Source organism: Tachypleus tridentatus, chromosome 1, assembly GCF_004210375.1.
Source record: "Tachypleus tridentatus isolate NWPU-2018 chromosome 1, ASM421037v1, whole genome shotgun sequence".
Taxonomy (NCBI): Eukaryota; Metazoa; Arthropoda; class Merostomata; order Xiphosura; family Limulidae; genus Tachypleus; species Tachypleus tridentatus.
In genome coordinates this window covers 93,396,613-93,424,236 of record NC_134825.1, presented here as the reverse complement: position 1 = coordinate 93,424,236, position 27,624 = coordinate 93,396,613, and the positions used below count along the sequence as shown (strand labels likewise).

The 27,624-nt window shown below is 34.2% G+C and overlaps 1 protein-coding gene across 4 annotated transcripts; it reads right to left on the bottom strand.

Moving 5' to 3' along the window:
* Window positions 1-1,534: 1,534 nt before the first annotated feature.
* Window positions 1,535-26,930, bottom strand: LOC143255651 (steryl-sulfatase-like). 4 transcript variants are annotated; one of them, XM_076511652.1, is made up of 6 exons: window positions 26,732-26,930; window positions 24,929-25,207; window positions 18,614-18,736; window positions 17,528-18,217; window positions 4,852-5,136; window positions 1,535-4,474 (listed from the first exon to the last, which is right to left on the bottom strand). In XM_076511652.1, the coding sequence occupies exons 2-6, from the start codon at window positions 25,197-25,199 to the stop codon at window positions 4,131-4,133; spliced, it is 1,713 nt and encodes a 570-aa protein (XP_076367767.1). In that variant the 5' UTR covers window positions 25,200-25,207; window positions 26,732-26,930; the 3' UTR covers window positions 1,535-4,130. The 4 variants fall into 4 exon arrangements, with proteins under 4 accessions (XP_076367767.1, XP_076367774.1, XP_076367784.1 ...); XM_076511659.1 differs by having other exon boundaries at window positions 26,657-26,918; XM_076511669.1 differs by having other exon boundaries at window positions 26,632-26,915.
* Between the last annotated feature and the right edge of the window lie 694 nt (window positions 26,931-27,624).

Here is a 27,624-nt window from a genome sequence, read left to right as displayed (position 1 = left end):
ACCTTGAAATAATCAGCTGTTTTCATGAAAAAGATGGCCAAAGTAACTGATACAGTTGCAATTACTTTCGTTCACGTACTTGTCAAGTACCCTAATACGTCTTTAATACGTGTATTTTTTTTTTTGTGCTTGAAAGTGGTAGACCTAAAAACTTTAGTCATTTTGTGAAAGTTTCACAAAAGTATTGTAATAACAGTGACTTGACTGTTCTAAGAAGCTTGATCTTATGGAAACATTACTGGAGGACCATTATCAAGAAGATGAGGTGTAGGTTGAGTATAAAACTTTATTATTGGATAAAATACGATACTTATGGAAACAACACTAGTCGGCCATTATAAAATCTTGAAACCACAAGTCATAATGTTTCATATATCGATTTCTCTATCATTATTGCTACATGATCGTCAGACCTTAAACTCCACAGAGTTTACTTATAGCTAAAGACTGCCCGACTCTTAACAACTTACAAACTTCTTTAAACCTAAAATTATTCTAACCATACAGTTAAAACGTGTTTCATAATATTTTTTTTCTCTCTATCTTTTTGTTTGCCAAGAAAATTAGTGACGATACTATAGCTTTAGTTAATAACATCTTTGTCGCACTGTTTTCAAATGTCTAAAGATGGAATGAGGGTACCTCAATACCTTGTAAATAAAATGGTTTTTGTCAACAGTCTTCATCTTCATTATTCCCATCATAAATCTGTTAACAGAAATGTATTACAATGTTATATGACTGCGACACTTTCTGAATAATAAAACTGAATAAATTTCCACCAAGTGTTACCAGTTTGTCCTGTTTTTTTAAATAATTCAGTCTCTTCTTTGATAACAATTTTGCCGAGTTTAGTTTTAGATGCATTTAAAGCTTCTCTTCTCTATTTATTTCTATAATTCCACGTCAACGAGTTACTTAACATTTTCCAAACTGCTGAATGCGCTTATTATTGATGTCATTAACCGAAATGCACTCCTTAGCAATTTCAATCACGCTCAGTTTATCAACGCTGGATCTTCAACGCTAAAATCAGGGGTTCGATTTACCTCGGTAGGCTCAGCAGATAGCCCAATGTGGCTGTGCTATAAGAAAACATACTCTATATAAATATAATATTCATATTCTCCATATGTTGTAGGCACACTGTAGATTAAGTCTAGATTCTACACTCTTCCGAGAAGCTTCTTTCAGTTGCAGCAGTCAATACTAGTAATGTGTGAAACAATTGCGAGAGTGAATAAATTTCATGATGAAACAGCCTTAACCTCATTAATCAGTGTTGATAGCCGGTGAGAAAAATATTCCTATTAACCACAGTAGTCAAATCTGGAAGGGTTCTTGGTTAGTTTTTCACATAAGTGACCTCTATTTCTTGTGGTAACTTAACATATTTAAACAATGTATAGGCTAAAATATATAGTGACTGAAAATTATAATGACCAACTTACAAAAGAACATCTTAAGGTTGTAACATAGGCTAAAAGATGGCTGGATTGGAATGTAAAAGTTAGAAAAGAAATTTTCCAAAATAGTTTTGAAAAATGCACTGTTTATTTGCCCATTGTATTAATTCTAAAAATATATGCATTTTATAAGAAATACTAGTTAATTCATATATATTTAATGGTTTTTCACATGCTTCAACTTAAAAAAAATATCATGATTTCTGAGTATTAGATTACCCTAGGTAACTGTAAATGTCTTCTGTCCCTTTCATTCCATATAAACATTTAACATTTTAATATTTCAATTATATCAATATTTCTGTCCAGTGACAATCGCACTCCCATTAATGTTTTATAGAAAATTAATTTCATAAGTACCCATATATAAAATGAAATTTGCACACATACTGAAACTGTACTTTTTACAAATAATACTATGTACAAAAATTTTTACTTTTTCTTGTTCCTGGGCAGAAAGTGTTATTTCCCAATTGCTTATGCCTAAAGTAAGTGGAAAAGGCCTATTTTTCTCTTCAAACTTTGCTTTTGTATCTTGGAAGCGTATAATGAAAACATGATGGGAGACTATATTTGGGGGCTGATACGTGAAAGTGATTTACATTAGTCACAAATCTCAAAAAACTACTCGCATCTAAACATTTTTGTATAACTTTAGTATAAATACATGTAAATCTTGATTCATATGTTGTTTTATTCAGACATTATGTAAATGAAAATGTGCAAGTTTGAGCATTTTTATATAGAAAATAGGTTAATTTCTAAATTTCATTATCCAGGTCATAAAAGCAAAGTTTGAAGGGAATAATGGTCATTTTCTGTACTTTTACAACATAAACAATTAATATCAAATACTATCCAGGAACACAATTTACATTATACATTACACAATTTGTGTTACATAGTGTAATGTATAATGCCACTTTCCCATTTTCATTATTTTTCTTAACTAAGACAATCAGTTATCTTTTTTTTTTTTTTAATTACCACATTAAACACACTTACATGGCAAATGTGAATAAATACAATAATCTTTTATATTTTTTGTATTCATTTTTTGCTTATATTTTAAAAACTTTGCACAAAGCCAAAAATTTTAATAAATTGATCTTTGCTTTTTATCTTTCATGTTATTATAAAATGAAGTGAAACATTTCTCAGATCATAAAAGTTCTGGTTGAATGGCTTCCTCCATATCTTCCTCCCAGTAAGGAATATCATAAAATTGAAAACATGAAGATCTCCAGTTTAATTTGAGCTTATCCCTCTAATTTTTTATTTTTCACATTCAACATCTGGTTTGACATTAGCTCTAGTTAATTCTGACTTATCTTTCAACCAATAAAGTTTTTCCATTTAGAGCATAGTAATATAAAAACAATTACAAAAATGGCTATGAACATAGAGAACTAAGCAAAATAAAAAAATTGCAATATCTATTAAAACAAGTTCAAAAGAGATAAATATGACTATGCTTCAAGTCCTTTAGGTTTCTCCATGTTCAATTACATGAAATAAAGGAGGCTAAGGCACTTCACCATCAAGAATTGAGCCTGTAAATATAACACACTAACATATCATGATGATCAAATGTGGCTTAATTACTATTGCACTTGATACATAAAATCAAGATTTTTTGCATTTTCTACTTTTTGTCCAGAAATATGAATAACTATACAATATCCCTAGTATTTTAAAATAATTAATAAAACAGAGTACAATAAAAATATCCAATGAAACACATTTTTCACATATAAAATCATTTACACAGAAGTATTACAACAGATAAAATAATCACTGCTCTTCCTATGGTTTAAAACAGCATGTAAAACAAACCTCAGTGTGTGTCTCTTGTTACTGTTGTTTGTAATTAAGCACAAAGTTATACAAATGGTTGTCTGTGCACTGCCCACTACCAGTATTAAAACCCAGTTTCTAGCACTACAAGTTCATAGACGTGCTACTGGAGTGAGCTTGTGTCTAAATGATATAATAAAGCAGTGTAATATTATTATTTTTTCAAAAATAACTCAAATAAATGCCCATTAAACCCTTAAATTGTAAGCCCAAATATTTCATGATGGTGCAAATGATTCCTGAAAAATTTGCTAGAATAGGAATTAATAAACTATTTGCTCAAAACACTACACAAATACAAAAGTGTACTCACATTACAATACAATAATGCATGTACGTTTCTTTCTAATGCTGGAATTTATAATTCCAAAAAGCCATTATAAGCCCAAAAAGTGATTCTTATAGATATTTTAAATCTAGAATATTTTTAGTTTAAGTGAGAGAGAGAAAGATAAGAGTCATTTGATTAACAATGACAACTGTTGTTCTTAACAATTACTAAAATCATACAAAATAACACAATACGTGGACCATAAACCATAAGTGTCATAAGTAATAATACTGATATGAAATATCAAGAGTATCATTGTGAAATCATTCTTAGCATCACTTTAGAATGTTCTTTCCCAAGTCACTCAGTTATGTCAGTGTTTCTGAGGCAAAAGAGTAGAGTAAGATGTAAGATAACATATACTAAGAAAATGGAATGTTAAGAATTTTGTAGCACTATCAGTGATTTTTTGAAGAATAGTAATAGTAATTTAGATTTTCTAATACTGATATGATGATGATGTATGTGATACATTATTAGGAATATTTAGGATCACTACAATGACAGGCATAGTAACTACAGCAAGGTTGCAACCATGGTTTCCAGACTGCATTCACAAACCTAAATTGATCTGGTACAGTTTGAACAGAAAGCTTGTGTTTTTCAACGGCATCATTAATTACTGATACAATTTCAGCATATCTAGAGCTGGATGTTGGATCAAGAGGGATGTTTTCTCCTGGATCTGTAGCTATGTTGTAAAGCAGTGGGGGACTATGATGGGTAACATAACTCCCAAAACACTGGCACATAAATGAACAGTGCTGAGTTCCTGGCACCCAGTTTGGTGTAGTGTAGTGCACTTTCCAAATATCATTCCCTGAAATAATAATTAGAATATTGGTCAGTTATAAAACAGTATTGTGAAATTATTCAAATCTTAAGAGTAATGTTTAAAAATAACACTGCTTTTTAAGTTCAAACATTACACACATTAAAAAGAAAAACTAAAAATTTGGTGAAAAGAAAGTGTTTAGTTTTGTAATCAAGGGTTGTCTGAATTGATAATTTTGTTTATCTTCAGCTCCACACACTATAGTAAACATTGTTCTCTGCTTTAATAGTAAAAGTGTTAATACCCACACCAGCCATTCTGAGATACATTTTTATTTCAAGTGGGTTTCTCATCATGAAGAATAATCATAAAAATCCTATGTTTATACACATGCACATAAAGAAAATAAATATCTCACTAACCTGTGTCAGGAATATATCGAGCAGCATGAATCCAACTTCCACAGTAATGAAAAAGGAATCTGTGAATTCTGATAAACTTTTGTTCTGTTAATAAAGGCATCATGTTCTTCCCATCTACTAAGATGTCAGTGGGCAGTGTTTTATTGGCCAAGTTCAAAATGGTAGGAAACAAATCCATTTGGCTGGTAGGAAGATTAATCACAATACCAGCAGGTATTCTTCCAGGATACATTATTACAGTAGGAACACGAATCCCTCCTTCCATTCCACCCATTCCTTTGCCTCCTGTCAGTAAAAAGTAACTTAATATAATAAAAGACAAATATCTTACTTTTTTAATAAAAAAAGTGGTAGGTGAAATGTACATTTACTTTTTAATGTATGCATGTATTAATACATAAAATAAACAAAAACGTTTGTTGTCAAGTTCTCTAAGTACTGACATTAGTATAAAAATACTTTTCACTCATAATATTAAAATTCCTGCTTAAGTACTCCACACATACAAGTTATTCATTTCAAAGTTATGATATTGCTCAGACATTTGGAAATAACATCAAGTGAATATATATCTCAGGTACATCAAAAACTTAAATTCATGTAAAACAATAAATTTTGCTGAAGAATGAGGGCTAGATAACTATAAATATCAAATAGAATAAGTATATATTGTTTAAAAGATGAACAAAAACAAGTCTTATAATTTAACTAACTTTAGGAAAATATGCTCAATGAAAAACAGATATATAGGCAAAAACAGTACATGAAAGATTTAAAGTAGAGACATTACACAAGAAAATCATAGTCAAAGCTCTATTTACACAAGAAAATAGCCATGGTAAAAAATAACACACATTAAAATCATGATAAGATGTTATATGTATACAGTTTAGGAGATAAAGAAAAAAATTACAAAATAAGAATAATATGACAATAGCTATCATGTGGAAACAGCTATGTTGACTGTACAAAGTGTACATTGATAAACCTGACAACTCTGTGCTGGCTTTCTGATGATACAGTCAAGATTGTTTGGTTGGATCGATTTACTATAGTACATCATTAGGAATGGTACTCTGAATGTTAATGCATCAGAGAAATGGCATTCTGACAATCACTGTCAAGATCTTCAGTTGGGCTCAACTTTATTATACTGAATTATGCATTTCATGTTATATTGGTGTCTATAATGCATGGGAAGCTATAATCAGAATGTTCTTGTCACCATTTATACAAGACACAGGTGGGACTGGATTCATAGATAGATTTAATGTCTAACTTACACATCAGTCATGTTATATAAGTTGGTTGGTTAGTTTAGTATTTTATGTCACAAAGCAGCTAGGCTATCTGTGCCAAACATCCGGTAAAAAGTTAAAAGTAAATTTAGCAAAATTCATAAAAGGAAATTAAGGCAAAACAAAAAGTTTAAGAAAAACAAATAGCATAAAACCAATGTTTTCATCTAGTCTACAACATTAAAAGAAAAACTACAGTAATTCAAGTTGTAAAGGACTTTCTGCAGCATAACTGTAATAATCATAACTCGCCAGGAAGACTAACAGGTAAGTACAAAAACCATCGTCAGTCACCTGAAGTTGGCCGGCCTTTCCAGTCCTGGTTTCGAGTTATTTAATGTTATGGCCAGTTTCTAATTTCAAATCCAACTAGATGAACTGTAATTTTTATAAGGGAGCCACATTAAAAAGGTGTAATGTATAAATAAAAAAAGCGAAAATGGCATCAAAAAGATTAATGGCATTTAAAAAACTAAAAATATTACCAAGGTGGACAGTGTCACCAATAACACTGTCTAACATTATGGTCAAACCTTGGGACAGAATATGGTGAAAATGGTGTCGTCATTGTGAATCGTAATGATAACAAGAAAGTAAAATGTGGTTTATTGTGATCTGAGTGTTACACAAACTACACACTGGTGCATCAGTTCCAGATAAAAGAAAACAATGAGTTAAAAAACTGTAACCAATGTGTAGTCTAGTTAGAACAACTTCCTCTTTCTGATCCTTATGGAAGCAAGATGGCCAAAGTCCAATATAGGGTTTTATTTGGAAAAGCTTGTTTTTGCATTGCTCACAACAAGTCGGCTGCCAGCTGGCATGCAGCCGAGCCTTAAATACAGGATCATAGTCCATGTGTGGGACAGGCACAGCAGTGATAGTGCCAGAGCAGATAGACTTAGCTGCAGGGTTGGTGAGCTCATTTCCACAAATACCAATATGACCTGGTATCCAGAAAAATTGGATAGAAGTAGATGTTAAGAGATGGGCCAGTTGCTTTTGAATATCTGTGAGAACAGGGTGTGAATCAACAAGAAGTGATTCCAGGACCAGTAGAGAACTAACCTCCATGTTGTATTATAAGCCTTCTCAATGTCAAAGAATATTAATACAAGATGTCGTCATATAAGAAGGGCTTCTCTGGTTGACATTTCAAGTCAAATCAGGTGGTCCATGGTGGAGTGCTATTGTCGAAACCCACACTGGGTGGGCGAGAGGAGGTTGTTTGATTTGAAAAACCAAACGAGACGAGCATTAACCGTCTTCTCTGAGGTCTTACAGAGACAGCTTGTCAAAGCAATTGGATGATAGCTTGAAGGAATCTTGGGATCATTCCCAGTCTTGGAGAAAGGTAGAACAATAGCATGGCACCAGGCATCAGGAAAAACATTCTCCTGCCAGATCTGGTCAAAACAATAAGAAGGATAGCAAGAAAAGCAGGAGATATATGGTGCAGCATCTCATAGTGTATATCATCAGGTCCAACCGATGTACTGCCAGACCAATGAAGGGCCAGTTTGAGTTCCATGAGCGTAAAGGGACAATTATAGTCATAGAGACAATCAGCTCGAAAGGAAAGAGTTGATCGCTCTGCCCAAGTATTGATGGCTAAGAAGGAGAAAGAAGAAGCAGAAGTGCTAGATACCTGGCAAAAGCTTTCACTTGGAGTATTGGCAATACTCTGGGCATCAGCCACTTTCTGGCCATCAGAGAGCAATAGAGAGGGTGACAGAGTTATATTGCTCACTGACCTTTCAAATCTTGTCCCATATGACTTTGGAACTGGTGGAAGAAGATATGCTGGTTGTGAACTTAATCCAAAATTCCTTCTGTCTTTGACGTCTTACCCATCGAGCATGTGCATGGGCCTGCTGGAAAGCAATGTGGTTCAAGAGTGTGGGATATCTACAGAAAGTATCCCAGGCTTGTTTTTGAGCCTTCCGAGCCATGTGGCAAGCAGGATTCCACCAAGGACGAGGATATAGTGAAAAATGTGTCAAGATTTTAGGAATACGTTGAGCAGCTGCTTGTATAATACTGTCAGTTACTTCTGCCACACAGTCGTCTATTGATGGCTTACAGACAATGGCATGATCAAGTTCTGCAAAAGCAGTGAAAGAGGTCCAGTTTGCCTCATACAGCTTCCACTTGGGCACGGGGTTTGGGTGGTATCGACCATGGCCAGTCTCTCTCAAGATTATAGGAAAATGATCACTGCCTCGTGGATTATTGTCAACCCTCCATGAAAAATGGGAAAATAATGAAGGGGAGCAAATTGAGAGATTAATAGCAGTATAGGAATTAATTTCACACATGGAAATAAGTAGAAGAACCAGTATTGAAAAGAGAAAGGTTGTGATCAGAGAGTATACACTCTACAGAGCGACCCCTCCTATGTATATCAGCACTTCCCCAGAGGGGATGATGTCCATTAATGTCCCCCAGGATGAAAAAGGGGGACGGTAACTGTACAATGAGAGCATCAAGGTCTGATTGATCATATGTATCTCCAGGTGACAGATAGAGAGAACAAACAGCGATGGGATGACCAAAGGAAACATGGATGGCTACAGCCTCCAAAGATGTGTCAAGTGGTAAAGACAGGGTGGACACATGCTGATCAACCAACAGTGCCACCCCTCCATGCACTCGTCCATCACAAAGCTTGTCAATCCTGTATAAAGAAAACTGCCGAAAGGTGACTGTATTGGCAGGTTTCAGAAATGTTTCCTGTAAGGAAAGACAAACAGGATGGTAGGAAGCAATCAGTGTTTTGATGTCATCCAGGTTAGAACGTAAACCTTGACAGTTCCATTGTATCAGGTTGGCCATTTTTTAGTTATGTGTGGGCAAATTGGGTGGAGAACACTTTTGTTTATGACCACGTCTTGTTTCCTTACTGTCGTTATTTGAGGGAGGTCTATCAACCTCCATGGATCCTGTCCTGGGTCGATTGGGCAGGTCTTTGATGTTGTAAGGGGATTCCAGAGACTGAGGATATAAACAAGAGAAGAAAATGGATCTGAGGAAATGCTTGTACCTGGAACCAAAAAATGTGGATCTTGGGGTTTGGTGGAATGTATATAAGGGACAGAGATCGATGTTGAAATTGATTTATCAACTTTTTTAACCATGGTGGTCAAAACACTTTTCATTTGTTTGGAGAACAATTCTTTAGGAGGCACAGAGAGATCTGTATGCACTCCCACAGTAGTTGTGGAATAAAGTGAAGCAGCATACATTCGAGATGAGGGTGTGGACAACAATTTTTGAGCTTCAGGATAGGTAATGTTATGAATCATTGTCAAACACTGCACCTCTTTTTCTTCCAACTATTTAGGGCAAGAACAAAAGTAAGCCGGGTGAGAGCCATTGCAATTGATGCAATGAGAATCCGTTTCTCACTCGTAGGCATCATGGTACTTGCCACTGCAACGAGCACACGTCAAGGAACCACGACATGACATCTTTGAGTGACTGAACCTTTGACACCCGGAAACATCGAAGAGGGTTTGGAATGTATGGCCGTACTCTGCAATTGAGATAACCTGCCTTGATGGTGGCAGGCAAACATGGTGATGTAAATGTGAGAATGAGGACATTGGTCGGCACCATATCATCTTTGCAAGTGGAGGTACACCTCACTGAAAAACTCCTTGGGTAGAGAAACCAGCGAGAATCTCTGACTCTGGAATGTTCTTCAAATCCCTCTCAACAATAACTGCTTGTGATGAATTCAAAGTAGCATGAGGTGTAACCTCAATAGGTATATCCCCAATTGCCTTTGAATGCAACAGAAGTTCACGGTTTTGAGATGTAAATGTTTCCACCAATATGTCACCAGATTGAAGCTCCTTTAGTGACTCTGGAGAACCAGAAAGTTTCTCTAGTCCATTCTGAATGAAAAAGGGAGACATTTGACCTTTCTCTGAAAGTGAGTGCAATATAAGAAAATGAGGTACTACAGGTGGTACAGATGGCGAGAATTGCTGCTCAGAAGCTTCAAGATGTGGTCATTTACATATAGAGTGTTTCTTTACTATTTTATTAAGATTTTTAATTAGAGTATCCTTAATAAAAAGATGGAAATTTTGGTGCCCACTGACCCCACCCACCATGCAGCCCTACAAGGGGATGCACTACAATGTAAAAAAAAAAAAAAGACACTGCAGCAATGCCAGGGTTTCATGAGCACTATACCCAAACACCAACATCAGATATAATGCCCACAACACCTGTTGAGAACATCCAACATTGTTACTTGGTTGACCGTAGCCCAAGTGGACCAGCCAATTGACCCAAGGGTGCCACCCCAAGGCTGCCTGTCTACAGGAATTCAAGACCAAAGTGGTGTGTTAGGGTTGGACCCCTGAACCATCAGGATACTCCCCTCCCCTTCACGGGTTGCTACAATGGTAAACATATGGATGGATGTTTAAAACCCAGAGGAGGTAAAATGAGAGAACAGAACCTTCCCTGAGAGGTTCCCTCACCATGTACAGGAATCCACATCGAGGGGTTATAGAAGTAGGGTCATACCTAAGGAAAGTATTACCCAGTGCTCCATCAATGGTTTGTTAATTATAACTGTAGCAAAATTATCTAGTGAACAAAATAATTCATATTCATTAACACTAACTGTAAAATGATAAATAGTAATGAAAAAATTCATTATTTGACTAGTTTGGTAAAAATCAACATTTCATTTAAAATACATTAGTGGTATCTATTAAATATATTGCTTATAACAACTTTTTATAGATACTGTTAAGTTCACATTACGAAAAATTCATCCGATAAATTGAGGTCATTATCACTGTGTTAATTGTTGCCTACACATATATAAAGGTTAAATGTGTTTGTTTATACCCTAATTCCTCAGAGCCTATTGGGGAAATCTCAACTAAAACTGTATGTAAATACTATAAACTAAGGAGGAATCAGAGTCATAGTGTTATCACAAAAAGTTCCAAATTAGGAGGCATGCCTAGAGGCCAATGTACTCCCATGTATGTAGCTTGGTGTATTATGATTACACTTTAAAACAATAGATAATTAATTAATAGTTTAAGAGTTATACTTTAGTTTATTGCAAAATGTTCTGATTTTTTTTTTTAGATCGGGAGACTTTCTAGAAACCATTAAACTTGGATGATGTTTTGGCAGAGCTCTGACATATAAATATGCATAACAGCCAATCAATGAACCTCAACAATGTAGTGAATCCTCTTTACAACCATTCATATCTTGGTGTTGATACTGCACTATATATATCTAGATACAGAAGTTTTACCAACAGTTTGTAACAAAGTTTGACAGTCTTGACTATAATTTATTACTTATTTTACTAACATTGTTTTATTTAACTAGTTCACACTTTACAATATTTTTCAAATTCTCAGGTTTGATCAACTAAATAGCAGCTGGAAAAAGTAGTAAAATAAAGAAATTAATATTTGTATCTATTATGTTATTGTTAATTTTTTATATTATTTGACATCTTACGTTTTTGATAGAAGAAATAAAGACAACAGGTAGTAATTAATACTAATCTTCATTTATTGAATTATTAATTTCAATCAACAAAACTTTATTCAAAATCCTGATTTTTTCTGTAGAAAAGATTTATTTACTGAAAGCTTCCCAAGTTTTGTGAAGATGCATAAATCGTATTGTATCAGGCTACATATTCATACAATCGCATCATGGCTTCAGGAGACAATATACATATTGTGTTCTGTATAACCACATCTTTAATAAACACCATCCAGACACAAAAGAGAACCATGGATAAATAACTGTCAATGAAGTATTTCCAAAACCTACCCTCCTAATATTTTAATTTCTAATTTATTATGTCCATTGGATGTTGTCCAACTGCATAAAAAAACAAACTAGTAATTTATTCCAATACATTCAATGTTGACAATAATCAGAACTGGTAATGTTACATTTGACTAAAGCCTTCTACAAATTTATTAATATCACTGACTTCTGTGTGACTATTTATCACTGGTAGTAAACTATTTCACCTCATAAAAAGTTAATTTTGTTCAAACAAAACTCTTTTTGAGCTTGATGAAAATAACATCTTTAAAATAAACCCTTTGTGGCCAGAAGAAAATTTTCTAAAAACTTCAACTACTTTTAAATTTATCTGTGAATGTGTTATTTATGTCCAACTTTACAACACGAGTACCATTAGTGATGTTAAATTACAAAAGGTAGCTATTTATGACTTTTCCAAAAGTAACACTCTTTAGATTCAAAGGAAACTGTTTTTTTTATTTCCTTAATTATATTTAACTTCATGTTAATCTCAAAGCAATATTAATATTAACAGTAAAGAAAACTTTTTGGAAAAAAGAAAGTAAATGAAGAGATGACTAATATTAATCATTTTAAAGCAATACAAACAAGACAGCAGAGATGGTATTTGCATTATCCTTACATAATAGCACAGGCAAAAATTAACACATAGCAATGTGTGTGTGTGTGTGTGTGTGTATATGACTATTCAATCACAACTGAGTTTAATTTATCTGTTAATATTCTACTACCACAACCTCAACACTTAAAATACAACAACAAAAAAAAGGAGATTAACAATACAAGGTGATGAAGTCCCAGCTCCATTTTTCCTTAACATGCATGGAGGAAGATCATGGCTGAATTTAAAATAAATCTACAATAATCAGAACTGGTAATGTTACATTTGACTAAAGCCTTCTATCCATTAATGGATAGGATTACTTTGGGGAAAGTGCAACCAATTTTCAGGCATCCACACCCATCTACCATTAACCCAGCTTTGAACTGATTCACACTGTTAAAAGTATTTATATATAACTGCATATACAAATTATTATAATTAACCCTTTAACAATGGACTTGGTATAATATATACTAGTTTGACTACACATTTGCACATGTTAAGTATTTGTACTACAACTTTTGATACAGCAAATGCATCTCCATAAACTTTGGTAGACTTTTAGTAAACATTACAAGTTCTTTGTGCACAAAAAATCATTTTTTTAATGAAATATTTTTAATAAAGATTTGTTTGTGAAAGTATTGAGCCTGTTTTGTTACTAGCCTAAGGGCAAAGTGTATTCTCAAGATGGCTGGTATGGGTATAAAAAGTTTAATTAAAATAGAGTACAGAATAATACCCATACCAACCGTCTTGAAAATACATTTTTCCTTTAAGTGGGTTTCTTGTCATCATGAGTGCAAAGTGATTTCATGTTACGATTAAAAAAACTACTCTTTGTCAAAAAATTTCAAATATTATTTGCATAATCTTTAAAACCTCTTAAATAGATTTCAAACATTTGTTTTATATATGTAGTTGAATAACAAAAAATCATAGATAACTACACTGATACCACAGAATTCCACTATAATATATTTAGCTTAGTAACTAAGATGTATTTGAATTTTAAAAAAGTATGAAACATTCAGCAGACTAAAGACACAATCTTCCTTGAACTCTTGATTCAATATAACATAGTAGCCTTTTTACAGATTAAAATAGCTGAGAAAACCACTAGGGGGACATTCTAAGCTGTTGATTGATTATTCACATCATATATTGAAATAAGTGTATATAAGGGACCATTTCCAAAAATAAAGAGGTAAACAGTTTGATTCAGTACATAAACCATATTTCAGCAAAATAAAAAGGTATGAGGCTTTTATTCTTTTTCTAGCTTGTTAATATTGGTTATTTGAGTTCCTAATTTGTACAAAACTTGGTATATTTTTACATCATAAACATCTAATTTTAACCAGTGCTGCATTCATCATACCCAGAGATGCTAACTATTTCAAATGACTGAGCATAATGATTGTAGACAGAGCCCTTTATCATTTGTGGCTACTAGGCCTGACCAATGTATCTAAGCTGTTTATTATTATATTATTATTTTAACTATTATTATTTACCACTGCTATAGTTTGCTCATTTATGACTGTGTTTTGTGTATTTAATAAATAAGTTAAAAAAAATTATTTTGAAATTATGTCTTATTTAGTTCAGAGTAACAAACACTGGTAAAACAACACTGAACATGCACAAACAGTAAGCAGAAAAAGCCTTTGTGTAAGGATGAGTTTATATCATGTTTATGACACTTATTTTAATAGTTTTGCAGCTGTTGCAGCCTTTGCTTTCATGTAAATGTCTCTGGATGGTTGGAAGTTATAACAACATTGTCCATTTGACTGCATACACATCTTGTGTGTTATAATACTGCTCAAAACCGAGGTGCTCAACTTTGGTCTGAACTTGCTTTTGATTTTAGTCACTAAACTAAATATCCTTTCACTGTCAGCATTAGAATGGAAGATTGTAAGAATTCCAAGCATAACCCTACACAGAATGTCATACTTCTGGTTGCTATTTCCATCCTTAACCATAGACAGCTGAACTCAAAACTTGTCAACATTCAACTGAAGGACAGTTTCTGAGAAAGTATCAATTTGATAGTTCAAATATTGCCCTTCCAACTTGTCAATAGTGTCGTGCTCATGTGTATTGACAAGGACAGGATACCTGTCTGTGAAGAAGTGTAGAGAAGAGGAATCTTTGCTGACTTTCAGTTTTGTATCAGAAACCTCTGTGTGAATCAGAAGTTTATCATTTAGAGGAAAATGTTTCATCATGTAATTTATAGCTGCAATATACTATTTCTTGACACTGGTGTAGAAGCTGATCAGGTCCAGGTCCTTTTCATATTTACCAATGTATTCCTTGGCAGCATTTCCAATAGAAACTGCCTCATCAGATTTGTGTAAGGATTCATTGTTGTCGTCAAGTTCAGTGATGTTGCCTTCAAGATATTTTGGCTTGATGTGTTTGACAAGTGTATTTTTAACTTGTGTAATCAGAGTTCTATGCATAATGTGTATGCAAGGTTCTTCTCTTTGCAATATCAAATTGGCTTGCTCAAATAGAGGAATTGCAGACTGAAGAAAAAGACAAAATAACAAGTTCATTTTGTTGTCCAAGAAAACTGTTAACTTATCTAACTTGCTCTGCGCATAACTTTTCTTGGTTACTTCCTTGCTAGCTTTTGTTTTCTTCTCTTTTGTCATTGATTGCCTCTTCTTTAGTTAAAGGTGAGACTGCCTAAACAAATATTGAGTTATATCAAATGTTTCTTTGTCTGCTTTTGGAAAATGTTGTTTTGTGTCCCTGTGTGGCTGAGAGAATGTCTTGACTGTGTCCCTGTGTGTCTGAGAGGATATCCTGACTGTTAAAATCTTACTGCCTGACTGAGCTGCACGTTTAGATCCTTTTGAATCCAGTTTTTCCTTTTCACAGTGAAAATGCTTCTTCAATGGCTTCCACATGTTCAATATCCTGTTGAGGCACACCCCAAGTGATAGCCATCTTGTGTTAACAAGTTGTACAATTTTTCTTGTTTCTTTGTCATACAATCCTTGAAACTCTTTGAAATGTTGTTTTCTGCCAGCACTTTTGTCCAGAAAATAGTAGATATCTATCAATATATCAGAAATTGGGCAGGGCAGTTCTCTGGAAGCTTCCTGGGCAGCAATAATCATGAGGTGACAGGCACAGCCCATGAAGTAAATGCTAGGCTGTCATCTTGAGATGTGTCCCATCACACCTTTACCAGACATAACCGAGGCATTGTCTGAAGAAAAACTAAGACAGTTTTCCCATGGAATTCTCCTCTTTGTCAGTTCATGGCCCAAAAGCTTGAAAATATTCTCTCCCGTTGAAGCTTCTTTCCATTCCACCATTGTCAAAAGAGAACAAACAATTTTTCCAAGCAAAAGGTCAAGATATTGTACAACCACTGGATACAGTTTTGAGTCATCCATATCTGTGGATCCATCTGTGGCTAAACTGTAAGCACTGTTAGTAAGTATGTTTGAAATAATTTTGTCATCTTCACAACCCAACATTTGTACAATGGCTGTAGTTGTGGTTCTAGCACAGCCATATTTTTTTGCTATATCAGAGCCTGGGAACATTTTTCTGAACAGATGTCCTGCATGATCAGCTACAGCTAGGGGTAAATTATGAGCAATGAGGAATTGTGTGAACATTAATTCTGCATTTATGGTTTCATATTCTGAATTCTTACTCATAAATGTTGTTATCTGCATCGTTTTTGTCTTCGCCTCAGCCTTTTGTTGGTGAGATGCCAATTTTGTATGTCTGGAACAATTGTTTATCCCGCTATGTGCCACAGAAAAATCAATGTGACAAACTGTACAAAACGCACGACTGTCACTGACTTTTGATGCAATGACCGGATATTTTGTACTATACTCTTTCCTAAATTTTTGATTCACAGTTTTAGTCCTTTTATATTTGCCAGAAACAAAACAATCTGGTAAACAAGGCCTCTTTTTTTTTTTCCATCTTGTAAACGACTGCATTGGTGTTTCTATGCTGCTTAGAAAACGAGGAATACTCATCCATGTGAGCGCTGATTGGCTGACAAGCACTGATGACCTAACTATGGATTCCCCCAAGTACCCAGTATGGAGAAGCACCGCACTCAAACTATTGATAGGTGTTGGAGATACAAATATTTTTTATTATTTCAAGCACAAACATGATCATTGCAAGTAGCCATTTGGACTATGTCTTTTATTTATTATCAAAATTTATTTGTATCTCACTAGAAATTTTCTTTTCACCCCTTTCAAGCCCTGGGGGAACAATTTATCATTTTATTGTATAGGCCCATATAATATATAATAATTTGGGAGTTGCAACAAGTCATAATATTTGTCTGTATGAGCGTATAATCGTAATGATTACGCTCAAATTGTAATGGTTGGCATCTCTGCATACGACATGGCTCACTAAAATCTATATTTAGTTGTATTCTTTTAATATTTACTTTCAAATTAAGAAATTAACTCATATATAATATTAAAGTTTGAATTATAATCTACAATTTAATTCCAAACTTATTGATACAAATTCATAAAACAGAAGTTCAATAAAATTTTGAATACAAGTCATCAAACGTGATGACGTGGCCTTTGACCCATGACCCATCATGAAAGGGTTAATCAAGAAAACAAATATTGTAGTGATCAATATATTAAACCTTTCCTTAATAGCTGGCAAGAAATATTACTAATTCTTCATCAATGTTCAATATGTGAATAACATACAAAAAACATTTTTAGTACAGATTTCCAAAATATATTTATTAACCTAATTCATATTCATGTATCATAGTTTCCACACAACCAAGACAAAAACTCATATTTTTCTCTGAAATTTATATTAAAATTAGACAATTTTTATATTTTCTCCCAGTATCTTTGTTGATTACATCATATTTCACCCAAAATTATGATGATCAAAGTTAACTAACCTTTGAATATACCATTATATCCTCCTTCTCTAGTGCCATCAGGTCCAGTCTCTTCAATATGTGCACCATTATCTGATGAGAAGTACACAAAAGTATTGTTTTTCACCTCCAGTTTCTCTAATGTACGAAGTATTTCCCCTACAGCCCAATCCAGTTCTTCAACATTGTCACCATAACGACCTGCAACACTTACTCCAGCAAACTCTGCACTGCTAAACAGTGCAGTATGTACATGAACAAATGGCATGAACAAGAGAAATGGTTTGTTTAAATTAGTTTGCTTATATAAGAACTCTTTGGCCTCTGAGGTAAACCTCTGTGTAAGGTTAGTCAGCCGGATTGGCTGTTCTACCACATCCTGATTTCGCATTATTATTCCATTGATTAGTTTCAAGTTGTAAACAAAAATTACAGTTGATAGTGGTACACCACAGAACAGCAACAGTATTAACAAACAAAATGGTATGGACCACTTATGAATCATTAGGGCTGTTGTGCACCCTATAATAAATATGGCTATCACACAGCCATAAAAGTGGGGGAAAAAGGATGTTACAACACTAGAACCATCTGTACCCAAGTCCTTGAGGTTTGATAGTGGAAGTCCATAAAAGTGATGAAATCCATGTTTTAATGGATGATGGCAGAGGTCACCTTGTTTATAACAATTCACACCAAGGTGCCATTTTCCTACAAGAAAAGTTTCAACCATGTCTTAATTTTGTACGTATTAATTATCAAGCAGAGTTTTTCTTCATATAAAATATTAAACTGCTATCATTACCATAAATGAAAAAATTATTTATTTCCATTATTTAGTCATGTAGAAATCTTTTGAAAATCTGTAGTTTTGTTAAATATTATTGTCACTGTAGATAAAACAAAAATATAGTTTAGATCATAAACATTCAGCTTAACTTGTGATCTGTCAAGGTATGGTGTATTTATATTAAATATCTAATTTGTATTGCAAAACTTTATAAAACTAAAGATTTAATGTTCTCTGAAAAATTGCCGAGCTTAAATTTTATAATTTAAAACTAGAAATAAAGAAAAGTATATATTAGGTAAATAATCAATGCTTACCAATAAGGGCTGTTTCATAACCCTCATCTTGCAAAATTCTAGCAAAAGTAGTTTCATTTTCAGGTAGGCCACCAGACTGAGCCATAAATAGAATTACCTTGTTGAGAAAAGATGATTCCATGCCTGCAAATGCATAAGTCTGTTAACCAGGAAATAACATACTGTTTGAAATTTTTTAAAAATTATAAACTTATTCATGTTTTATATGTTATTGAAAAACAAAAAACAAACAAATACTAATGCAGTTAATATCCAAGCATTATAAGTAGCTAGCAAGGTATATGTAGTATGTGTGTTTGCACATACACATTTGCTTGGAAAATATTTACAGTGTTTATGATTTGGAGACAGCATGTTGTAGTATAACGTAGGTAGTTTGATAATGCCAGGTTATGTTGTGTTTTACAATTTAGGATAAAAAATGAAAATTAAGCAGAAAGATTATGAAACTGTGAAAATAGAAATCTGCTTGGAATCTGATCACTGGTACCACAATTATAAAACTAGTTTCCGAACACTGATGAGAGTCAAAGGTTCAGTAACTAGCCGTGATTAAAGCAAACTGTTAAACAATTTGCTCTAGCCATGGTGTGTGGCAAGTGTGATCAAACCCCCTATAATGAACTCATACATATGTAAAATATATTTAAAACAGCCCCAGTAACTATTAAAATGTATCATTTTCAGTGAAAATTACAAAGCTTCTAAGGAGGACTCCAGACCTCCACTACAGGTTCATCAGTTAAAAAAAAAAAAAGTAGCAGCAGCTTTTCCCAATTTCCAAATTTCTGCTTATACCTGTGGTTTACTTCTCTAATCTATGTGAACAAAAATATCTAACATATGTAAAATATAATAGGAGCAGCACTGAGAAAATATTGGAAAGAGTTGAGCACACATTATCATGCTTTTATGTTTATATCTATTTACAATAGCAACATAATTTGTTTTTGTATTCTCAAGATAGCTTGTAAAAGCATTAAAACTTTAATTAAAATGTACAGAACAATGTTTCAACCTCTAATTTGGTTTCAAACATTCAACTAAAATTAACATTCTAAAGTAGATACCGTTAATCAAATTTATATTGTTCTTATACAAATAACACATTTATGTATTTTTGGTATTTCTTAATTGTGATTGTAAGAGCATATAAAAATAAATCCATACAATTAATTAAAATCAAATATAATATTAACAACTCTCTTTCTACAGTAACAAAATAAAACAATACAATAAATACATTAACTTGAAAATTAATATTTTAAATAAATTTTCAATTATGAAAAAAACAAAATATAGAATTTGTTTTCCCCACACAGAATAAGTGGTGACTTCATCCAAATGTTTGGTTGGTTGATTGGTTTTCTGTTTCATAGCTCAAAGCAATTAGGCTAATCTGTACCAAACATCCAGTAAAAAGTTAAAGTAAAATTATTAAAATTCATAAAAGGAAATTAAGGTAAAACAAGGCAAAGTTTAATTTTTGAATTAAAAATATAAATAGCATTAAATCAAATTTTTACATCTAGTCTACAGCAGTAAGAGAAAAACTACAGTTATACAAGTTGTAAAGGACTTTCTGTAGCATAGCTGTAATTATCATAACTTGCCAGGAAGACTACAGTGTAAGTTTAAAAACCACTGTTAGTCACCTGAGGTTGGCCTTTCCAGTACTGGTTTTGAGTTATTTGACATTATGGCCATTTTCAAAAAGTAAAGTAATAAAAGTTTTAAAAGACTTGTATCAAAATTTTAATTATCATAACTCGCCATGATGACTAACAGGTAAGTTCAAACAGCAGCATCAGTCACCTGAAGTTAGCCTTTCTAGCCCTGGTTTTGAGTTATTTAATGTTATGGCCACTTTCTAATTTCAAATCAAACCTGACAGACTTGGATTCTTAAAAGAAAATCACATTAAAAAGGTCTAATGTATAAAGTAAAAAACTTAAATAGCATTGAAAAGATTAATGGCTTTTAAAAAACTATAAACATTTCTAAGGTGGACAGTGTCACCACTGCCAATAACACTGTCTAACATTACAGATAAACCTTGGGACAAAACATGTTTACAATGGCGCCATAGTTGAGAGTCATAACGACAGCAAGACAGTAAAATGTCGTTTATTGTGACAATAGTATTATATAGCAACACTCTGGTGCATCAGTACCAGATAAAATAAAACGAGTTAAAAAACTCTGACCAATGTGTAGTCTAATTAGAACTTTCTCTTTCCAATCTTTACAGAAGCAAGATGGCCAAAGTCCAATAGAGGGTTTCACTTGGAAAAGCTTGTTTTCATATTGCTCACTCCAAGTCGAGTGTCAACTGGCATGGAGCTGAGTCTTGAATACAGGAACATAGTCCATGTATGGAACAGGCAGAGCAGTGATAGTGCCAGATCAAAGAGATTTAGCTGCACTGTTAGCAAGCCTGTTCCAGAGAATATCATCATGGCCTGGTATCCAGAAAAACTAGATAGAAGTAGATGTTAAAGAGAAATGGGCCAGGTGGTTTTGAATATTGGCGAGAATAGGATGTGAACTAATGTGAAGCATTCCAGGGTCAATAGAAAGCTAAGCAAGTCAGTATAAATAAAACAGTTTGAGTACTGCTTAGCTTATATTTGATCCAGGGTAAGAGAAAGGGCATACAGTTCAGCAGTGAACACAGAAACTGCAGAGGGGATTCTGCGTGTAACCACCAAACCACAACAAACAATGGCAGAACCCAAAGTGTCACCTGATTTCGGACCCTCTGTATAAACAGGAATGAAAGGATGGTTCAAAAGATGTTCAGCAAATAATAGATAGTATTTCCAACTGGAAGTGTCTGCTTTTCTCAGATGACTTTAAGACAGGTCACATTTGGGAACTGTAAGAAGCCATGGTGGGATGGACTGACCAGTGGATATGGCAATGTTATCGAAGGACAGACCCAATTCATCCAACTGCTCCTCGATACGAAGGCCAAAAGGAGCAATGGCAGATCTTCTGTCCTGAAAAAGCATGGCCCACTGAAGAAAGAAAACACAACCCCAGGTGGATGCTTTGGTAAGGAAAGAAGTTTTGAAGCATATAGGAAGAGGGAGTTGTTCAGTAATGGTATTAATCTTTTTACTGAAAAGTGTGACACTCAAAACACAACCTTGAGGGACTCTGAGTTCCTGTGGGAAAGATATGGAAAGTGTCAAACCCACACAAACTTGGAATCACCCAGACATAAAAACAATTTTAATAAAAATTGGCAAATGGCTACATAACACACAAAAATAGAGGTCTTGCAAAATGCCATACCTCCATGTTGTATCATAAGCCTTCTCAATGTCAAAGAATACTGATAAGATGTTGCCATTTGAGAATGGGTTCTCCGATTGATGTTTCAAGTCAAATCAGGTGGTCCACGGTGAAGGGCGATCATCAGAACCCACACAGGGTGGGCTAAAGGAGGTTGTATGATTTGAAGAACCAAACAAGATGAGCATTGAACATCTTACAGAGACACTTCATCAAAGTAACTGGATGGTAGTTTGAAGAATTCTTAGGACCATTCCCAGCTTTGAGAAAGATAGGACAATAGCCTAGAGCCAGGCATCATGAAAAACAATCTTCTGCCAGATTCAGTTAAAAACAATCAGAAGAATAGCAAGAGAAGCAGGAGATAGGTAGCAAAGCATTTCATAGTGTACATCATCAGGGCCAACCTGTATACTGTCAGACCAATGAAGAGCCACATTAAATTCCACCAATATAAAGGGCGATAATAGTAATGGAGACAATCAGCTCAAAAGAGAAGAGGTGATCACTCTGCTCGAGTCTTGGTAGCCAAGATGGTGGAATATGTAGCACAAGTGCTAGATACCTGGCATAAGCTTTCATCTAAAGTATTGGTGATGCTCCAGGGGTATCAGCTACTTCCTGGCCATCAGAGAGCAAGATCGAGAGGAGGACAGAATTATATTGCCTACTGAGCTTTCAAATCTTGTCCCATATAACTTTGGAACTGGTAGTAGAAGATATGCTGGTTTTGAACTTAATCCAAGAGTCCTTCTGGCTTTGACATCTTACCCACCTAGGACGTGCACAGGCCTGCTGGAAAGCAATGAAGTGCAAGGGTGTGGGATACTTTTTGTAGGTTTTTGACCTACAAATCCCAGACCTGCTTTTGAGCCTCCTTTGCCATGTGGCAGACAGTATTACACCTCAGATGAGGATATCATGGAAAATGTGTTGAGGTTAAAGGAATACATTGAGCAGCTATCTGTATAATACAGTCAGTTACTGCTGTCACATAGTAATCTATTGATGGATTACAGACAGTGGCAGGATCAAATTCTGCAAGAGCAGTGAAAGGGGCCAGTTTGCTTGATCCAGCTTCCACCAGGGCACGAGGGTCAGGTGGCATCAAACACTGCCAGTCTCTCTCAAAATTATAGGAATATGATCACTGCCTCATGAGTTATTGTCAACTTTCCACAAAGTGGGAAAATAGTGAAGAGAAGCAAATTGAGAAATCAACAAAAGTAAAGGACTGACTAGGTGCATGAAAATAAGAACTGCTATTGAAAAGAGAAAAGTTGTGATCAGAGAGCATACTCAACAGAGCAACCCCTCCTATCAATATCAGCATATCTCCAGTGGAGATGATGTCCATTAAAGTCCTCCCATGATTAAAACGGGAGACGGCAGCTGTTCAATGATAGCATCAAGGTCTGATTGATCATGGGACTCTGGAGGTGACAGGTAGAGAGAACAAACAGTGATGGTATGACCCAAAGAAATACAGATAGCTACATCCTCCAAGGGTGTGTGAAGTGGCAAAGACAGGGTAGGCACACGCTGATCAATCAACAGTGCCACTCCTTCATGCACTCATCCATCACACAGGCTGTCATTTCTGTACAAAGAAAACTGCCAAAAGGTGACTGTAGTGACAGGTTTCAGAAATGTTTCCTGTAAGGATAGACATACAGGATGGTAGGAAGTAATCAATGTTTTGATGTCATCCAGATTAGAACGTGAACCTCGACAGTTCCATTGTATCAAGGTGGCCATTTTTATTTATGTGTAGACAAACTGGGTGGAGAACCCTTTTGTTTATGACAACATCATTTTTCTTTACTGTCTTTATTTGAAGGGGATCTATCGACCTCCATGGATCCTGCCCTGAGTCAGTTGGGCAGGTCTTTACTGTTGGAAGAGGATTCCAGCAACTAAGGACGTGAATGAATGATAGTTTTGCATCTTGATGTGGGAAAAGAAGATGTACCCGAGGAAATGCCTGTACTCAGAATCAAAGGAAGTGGATCATGGGGTTTGCTGGAATGTATGTTAAAGACAGAGATGGGTGTTGACATTGATTCATCAACTTTTTTAACCATGGAGGTCAAAAGACTTTTCATTTGGTTTGAGAACAATTCTTTTTGAAGCACAAAGAGATCTCTCTGCACTCCCACTATTGAGTGAAGAATCTCTGACTTGGGGATGATCTTCAAATCCCTCTCAACAATAACTCCTCAAGATGAATTCAATGTAGCATGAGGCATAACCTCAATAGGTATATCCCCAATTGTTCCTTTGTAAGAGGAGTTTAAATGTGAATGTTTCCACTAATATATCACCAGAACAAAGCTTTCTGATTGATTTTGGAGCCAGCAAGTCCCTCTAGTCCCTTCTGAATGAAAAAGGTTTGCCCTATAGGTTTGTCTGAAAGAGAATGTAGTGTAAGAAAATGAGGAGGATCCATAATAAAAAAATTATATTTCTGTGCCAACTGAAGCCACCCAACATGCAGCACTACAAGGGGAAGCACTAAATGCCAACAATGACACTGCAGCAACATGAGGGTTTTGTAACCACTATATCCAAACACCAGCATCAGATAAAGTATCCATAACATGTGGGTGGATGTTTGGATCCCAAAGGAGGTAAACTGAAAAAACAGAACCTTCCCTGTTCAAATGTTTGAATTATCAGAGACAGTCTGTTTGAATGGTGAAATATAAACATTGTAGATACAAACTTTAGAATTCAGAGATAAAGGTTTAAATGTTAGAAGTGTAACTTCAATCTCATTATTTCTTAACCATAATTTTTCTAGAGTTAAAAATTTGTGAAATAGTTTATCTAATAATATATGTGTTCTGTCAGTTTAATTATTTTAAATATTTGCTAGAATACATTTAATTTGGATTTTTACATTGCTTGCTGTTGCTGGTAAGAATTGACCAAATGGTCGTCTGCCTTAGTTGTTTTTGTTTTCTTATGTGATAAATGACATATATAAATGTTTTAATGAACATTAATTTATACCTGATCGTATTGGATATCTTCCAGTTAGAAATGCTGCCCTGCTTGGAGTACAAACTGCAGCTGCTGTGAGGTGATGGGTAAGCTTCACACCTTCAGCAGCTATCCTGTCAATGTTAGGAGTTTGGATTGTATCATTTCCAAAACTCCCAACATCTCCATAACCTAGATCATCGGCCAAAAATATTACAAAGTTTGGTCTAGCTGCAATACTGGAGTTAGATGTACTTAACATACAAAGAATAAAGAGAGATACCACAAATGTTGTTGTCATTCTGAATCCTACAAAAATAGAAATACATAATCACTTCAGTAAAACACTAAAAATAACTTGGTTTAAGCATTACAACTTGTGTTTATATATATACTTAGGTAAATGCATAAAAGAGCACTGGAACTAAAATTTAAAAAACACAAATATTTTCATACAATAAATTTGTACATTTTTAGACAAGGAAGCAATATATAAACTTTCTACATTTACAAAGACAGTTTCACCAAATTACACAACAATCAAACAATGCAAACTAAATATCCTATCTGTGGAGTTTTCATAGGACTTTTACAGCATTTTTAATACATAAATGATAAAAACTACACTTAAAAGTTGAAAATAAAACAATTTGAATTAGTTAATATATAAAACTCAAAAGAAATATAATTGTGGCATGCTCATAAGATTTAAGGGTCTAAAGGGGCCTTTGGCCAAATTAGACTGTCCCATCCATTAAATAAACCAGAAAACAACAAATACCTTAAAACTAGGTCTTATTATTTAAACACTCATCAAGTCTTTTTTACATTTACTGCTCCATCACACTTAAAGGCAACTCATTCTAAAGGCCAACCAGCTTCTTAGAAAAATACAAATGTCTTAGCTGAACATATTTTTACCTTGTCCAAATTTTACCCCTTCTCTTATCATCCTCACGATTAAATATGAAAAAAATTATGCATCAATACTATCAATTTCTTTAATAGTATCAAACACAACAATTAGATCCCCTCTAAATTCTTTTTCAAGTAAAAATACCTTCAGACATGCTAGCCAAACATCAAATGATTATAACCTTTCCAACATTTCAATGTCATTCTTAAGGTAAGGAGACAAGACTAAATACAGTACTCCAAATGAGGCTTAACTAGTGACCTATACAATGGAATGATAACCTCTTTCGATTTACATTCAATATTTTTGTAAACACAAATCCTATCACTGTATTAGCTCTACCATCATACTGTGAAGTGATACAAACAAATTATCGTTATGACTTTTAATCTTATGGCTCTTTTACGTAAAATTACCAGGACTGGAAGTGTGAATTTTCCTTTTCAAAGTTTTAGTTCATTATTTGGGATAGTACACCTTAGGTTTAGTTCTTACGACACAGAATGCATAAACGTATAGTACGTGTAACAAGAAAAAATTTGCAATTAATTACAAAGTACTGAAAATGTCTTCTGCTATAATTAGGATTGCAAAAATAATATAAGTATTATATTCCAATTATATAGCAGTCAGCTAATAATAAGCATTCTGATTAAAAAATGAGCACTATGCTTCACGTTTATAAGTGAAAAAGTCATTACACATATGTTTACTGAAGTTTTAGTTGATAGTTTTAATTCTGAATACATAAAAGAAAACACATTTTATTATTTTACAATTTAATTTTACAGTCTAGGTCTAACATTACGATTACTACCTTAATGGTTTGATTAAATATTTACTCTTTTTTCTTCTTTTTAGTGGCTAAAGTCAAATTTAGTATAACAATATAACTTATGTCTATTTTTCATATTTACAATTAACTTTTAGTAGCTATCTTCTTTTGATCAACTGACTGTAACTGTAGTTATTGCTGTATGCGCAAGTTTGTTACTATTAGTAATAATACGACAGAGGGAGGGAACAAAACTTCGGATTTCAAAGCAATTCCGACGAGCGAAGTCCACGTATCATTTGTTTCCAGTTGTGTTTACTTACGACACTGCGTAGTTGTGTGAAACATTGTATTTGTCTTCTAGGGGCGTATGCTAGAAAGTAGTACTTTACTAATACTCTATATTGATTTTCAGTTTGGTCGTCTGTAAAATGTCGAATAATTAATTCGATGGAATGTCAAAATATTATTTACATGCTTAAATTATACGGTGAAGAAGAATTGAGTTACGTATTGCACAAGAAAATAATTGAAGTCGCAAAAAATATTTTAGTGAGATTGACCGAAAATTATAACGACCTCACAGCTGAAAGGGGGAGCATGTTTGGTGCGAGCGGGCTTCGAACCCGCGCCCCTTGGATTATGAATCGAACGCCTTAACACGCTTGGTTATGCCAGGCCTTTCATGTTAATCTAATACAAGTTTCTAATGACTGCAAAGAACAAAAGGTGCATTATTGCAAAAAATCTTGAAGACATGCTGCAAAATTCGCCACTCCTTAATATGATTATGCAGTTAACATTTGGTTGAAACTCGTTTGGTAGAAATGACAACGTTTCGACCTTCCTAGGTCATCTTCAGGTTATGAAAGAGGAAGTTTGGTTATTTTTTCGCTGATGTCGGGAACATATGGTATGCAGCAGTATAAGGTTTTGTAGTTTGTTGTATCTTGGGGTTTATTACTGTTTGTTTGTTATTGGTCAAGATGTGTGCGTATAATTTTTTCCACGGTTTTTTGAGGAAGTTTGTTGATG

Coding starts and splice junctions, on each gene's coding strand:
- LOC143255651 (XM_076511652.1), bottom strand. CDS start 25,199: ATGACAACAACATTTGTGGTATCTCTCTTTATTCTTTGTATGTTAAGT. Junction 18,737..24,928: donor AAGATATCCAATACGATCAG/GTATAAATTAAT, acceptor ATGCATTTGCAG/GCATGGAATCATCTTTTCTC. Junction 4,475..4,851: donor TCGATATATTCCTGACACAG/GTTAGTGAGATA, acceptor TTATTATTTCAG/GGAATGATATTTGGAAAGTG.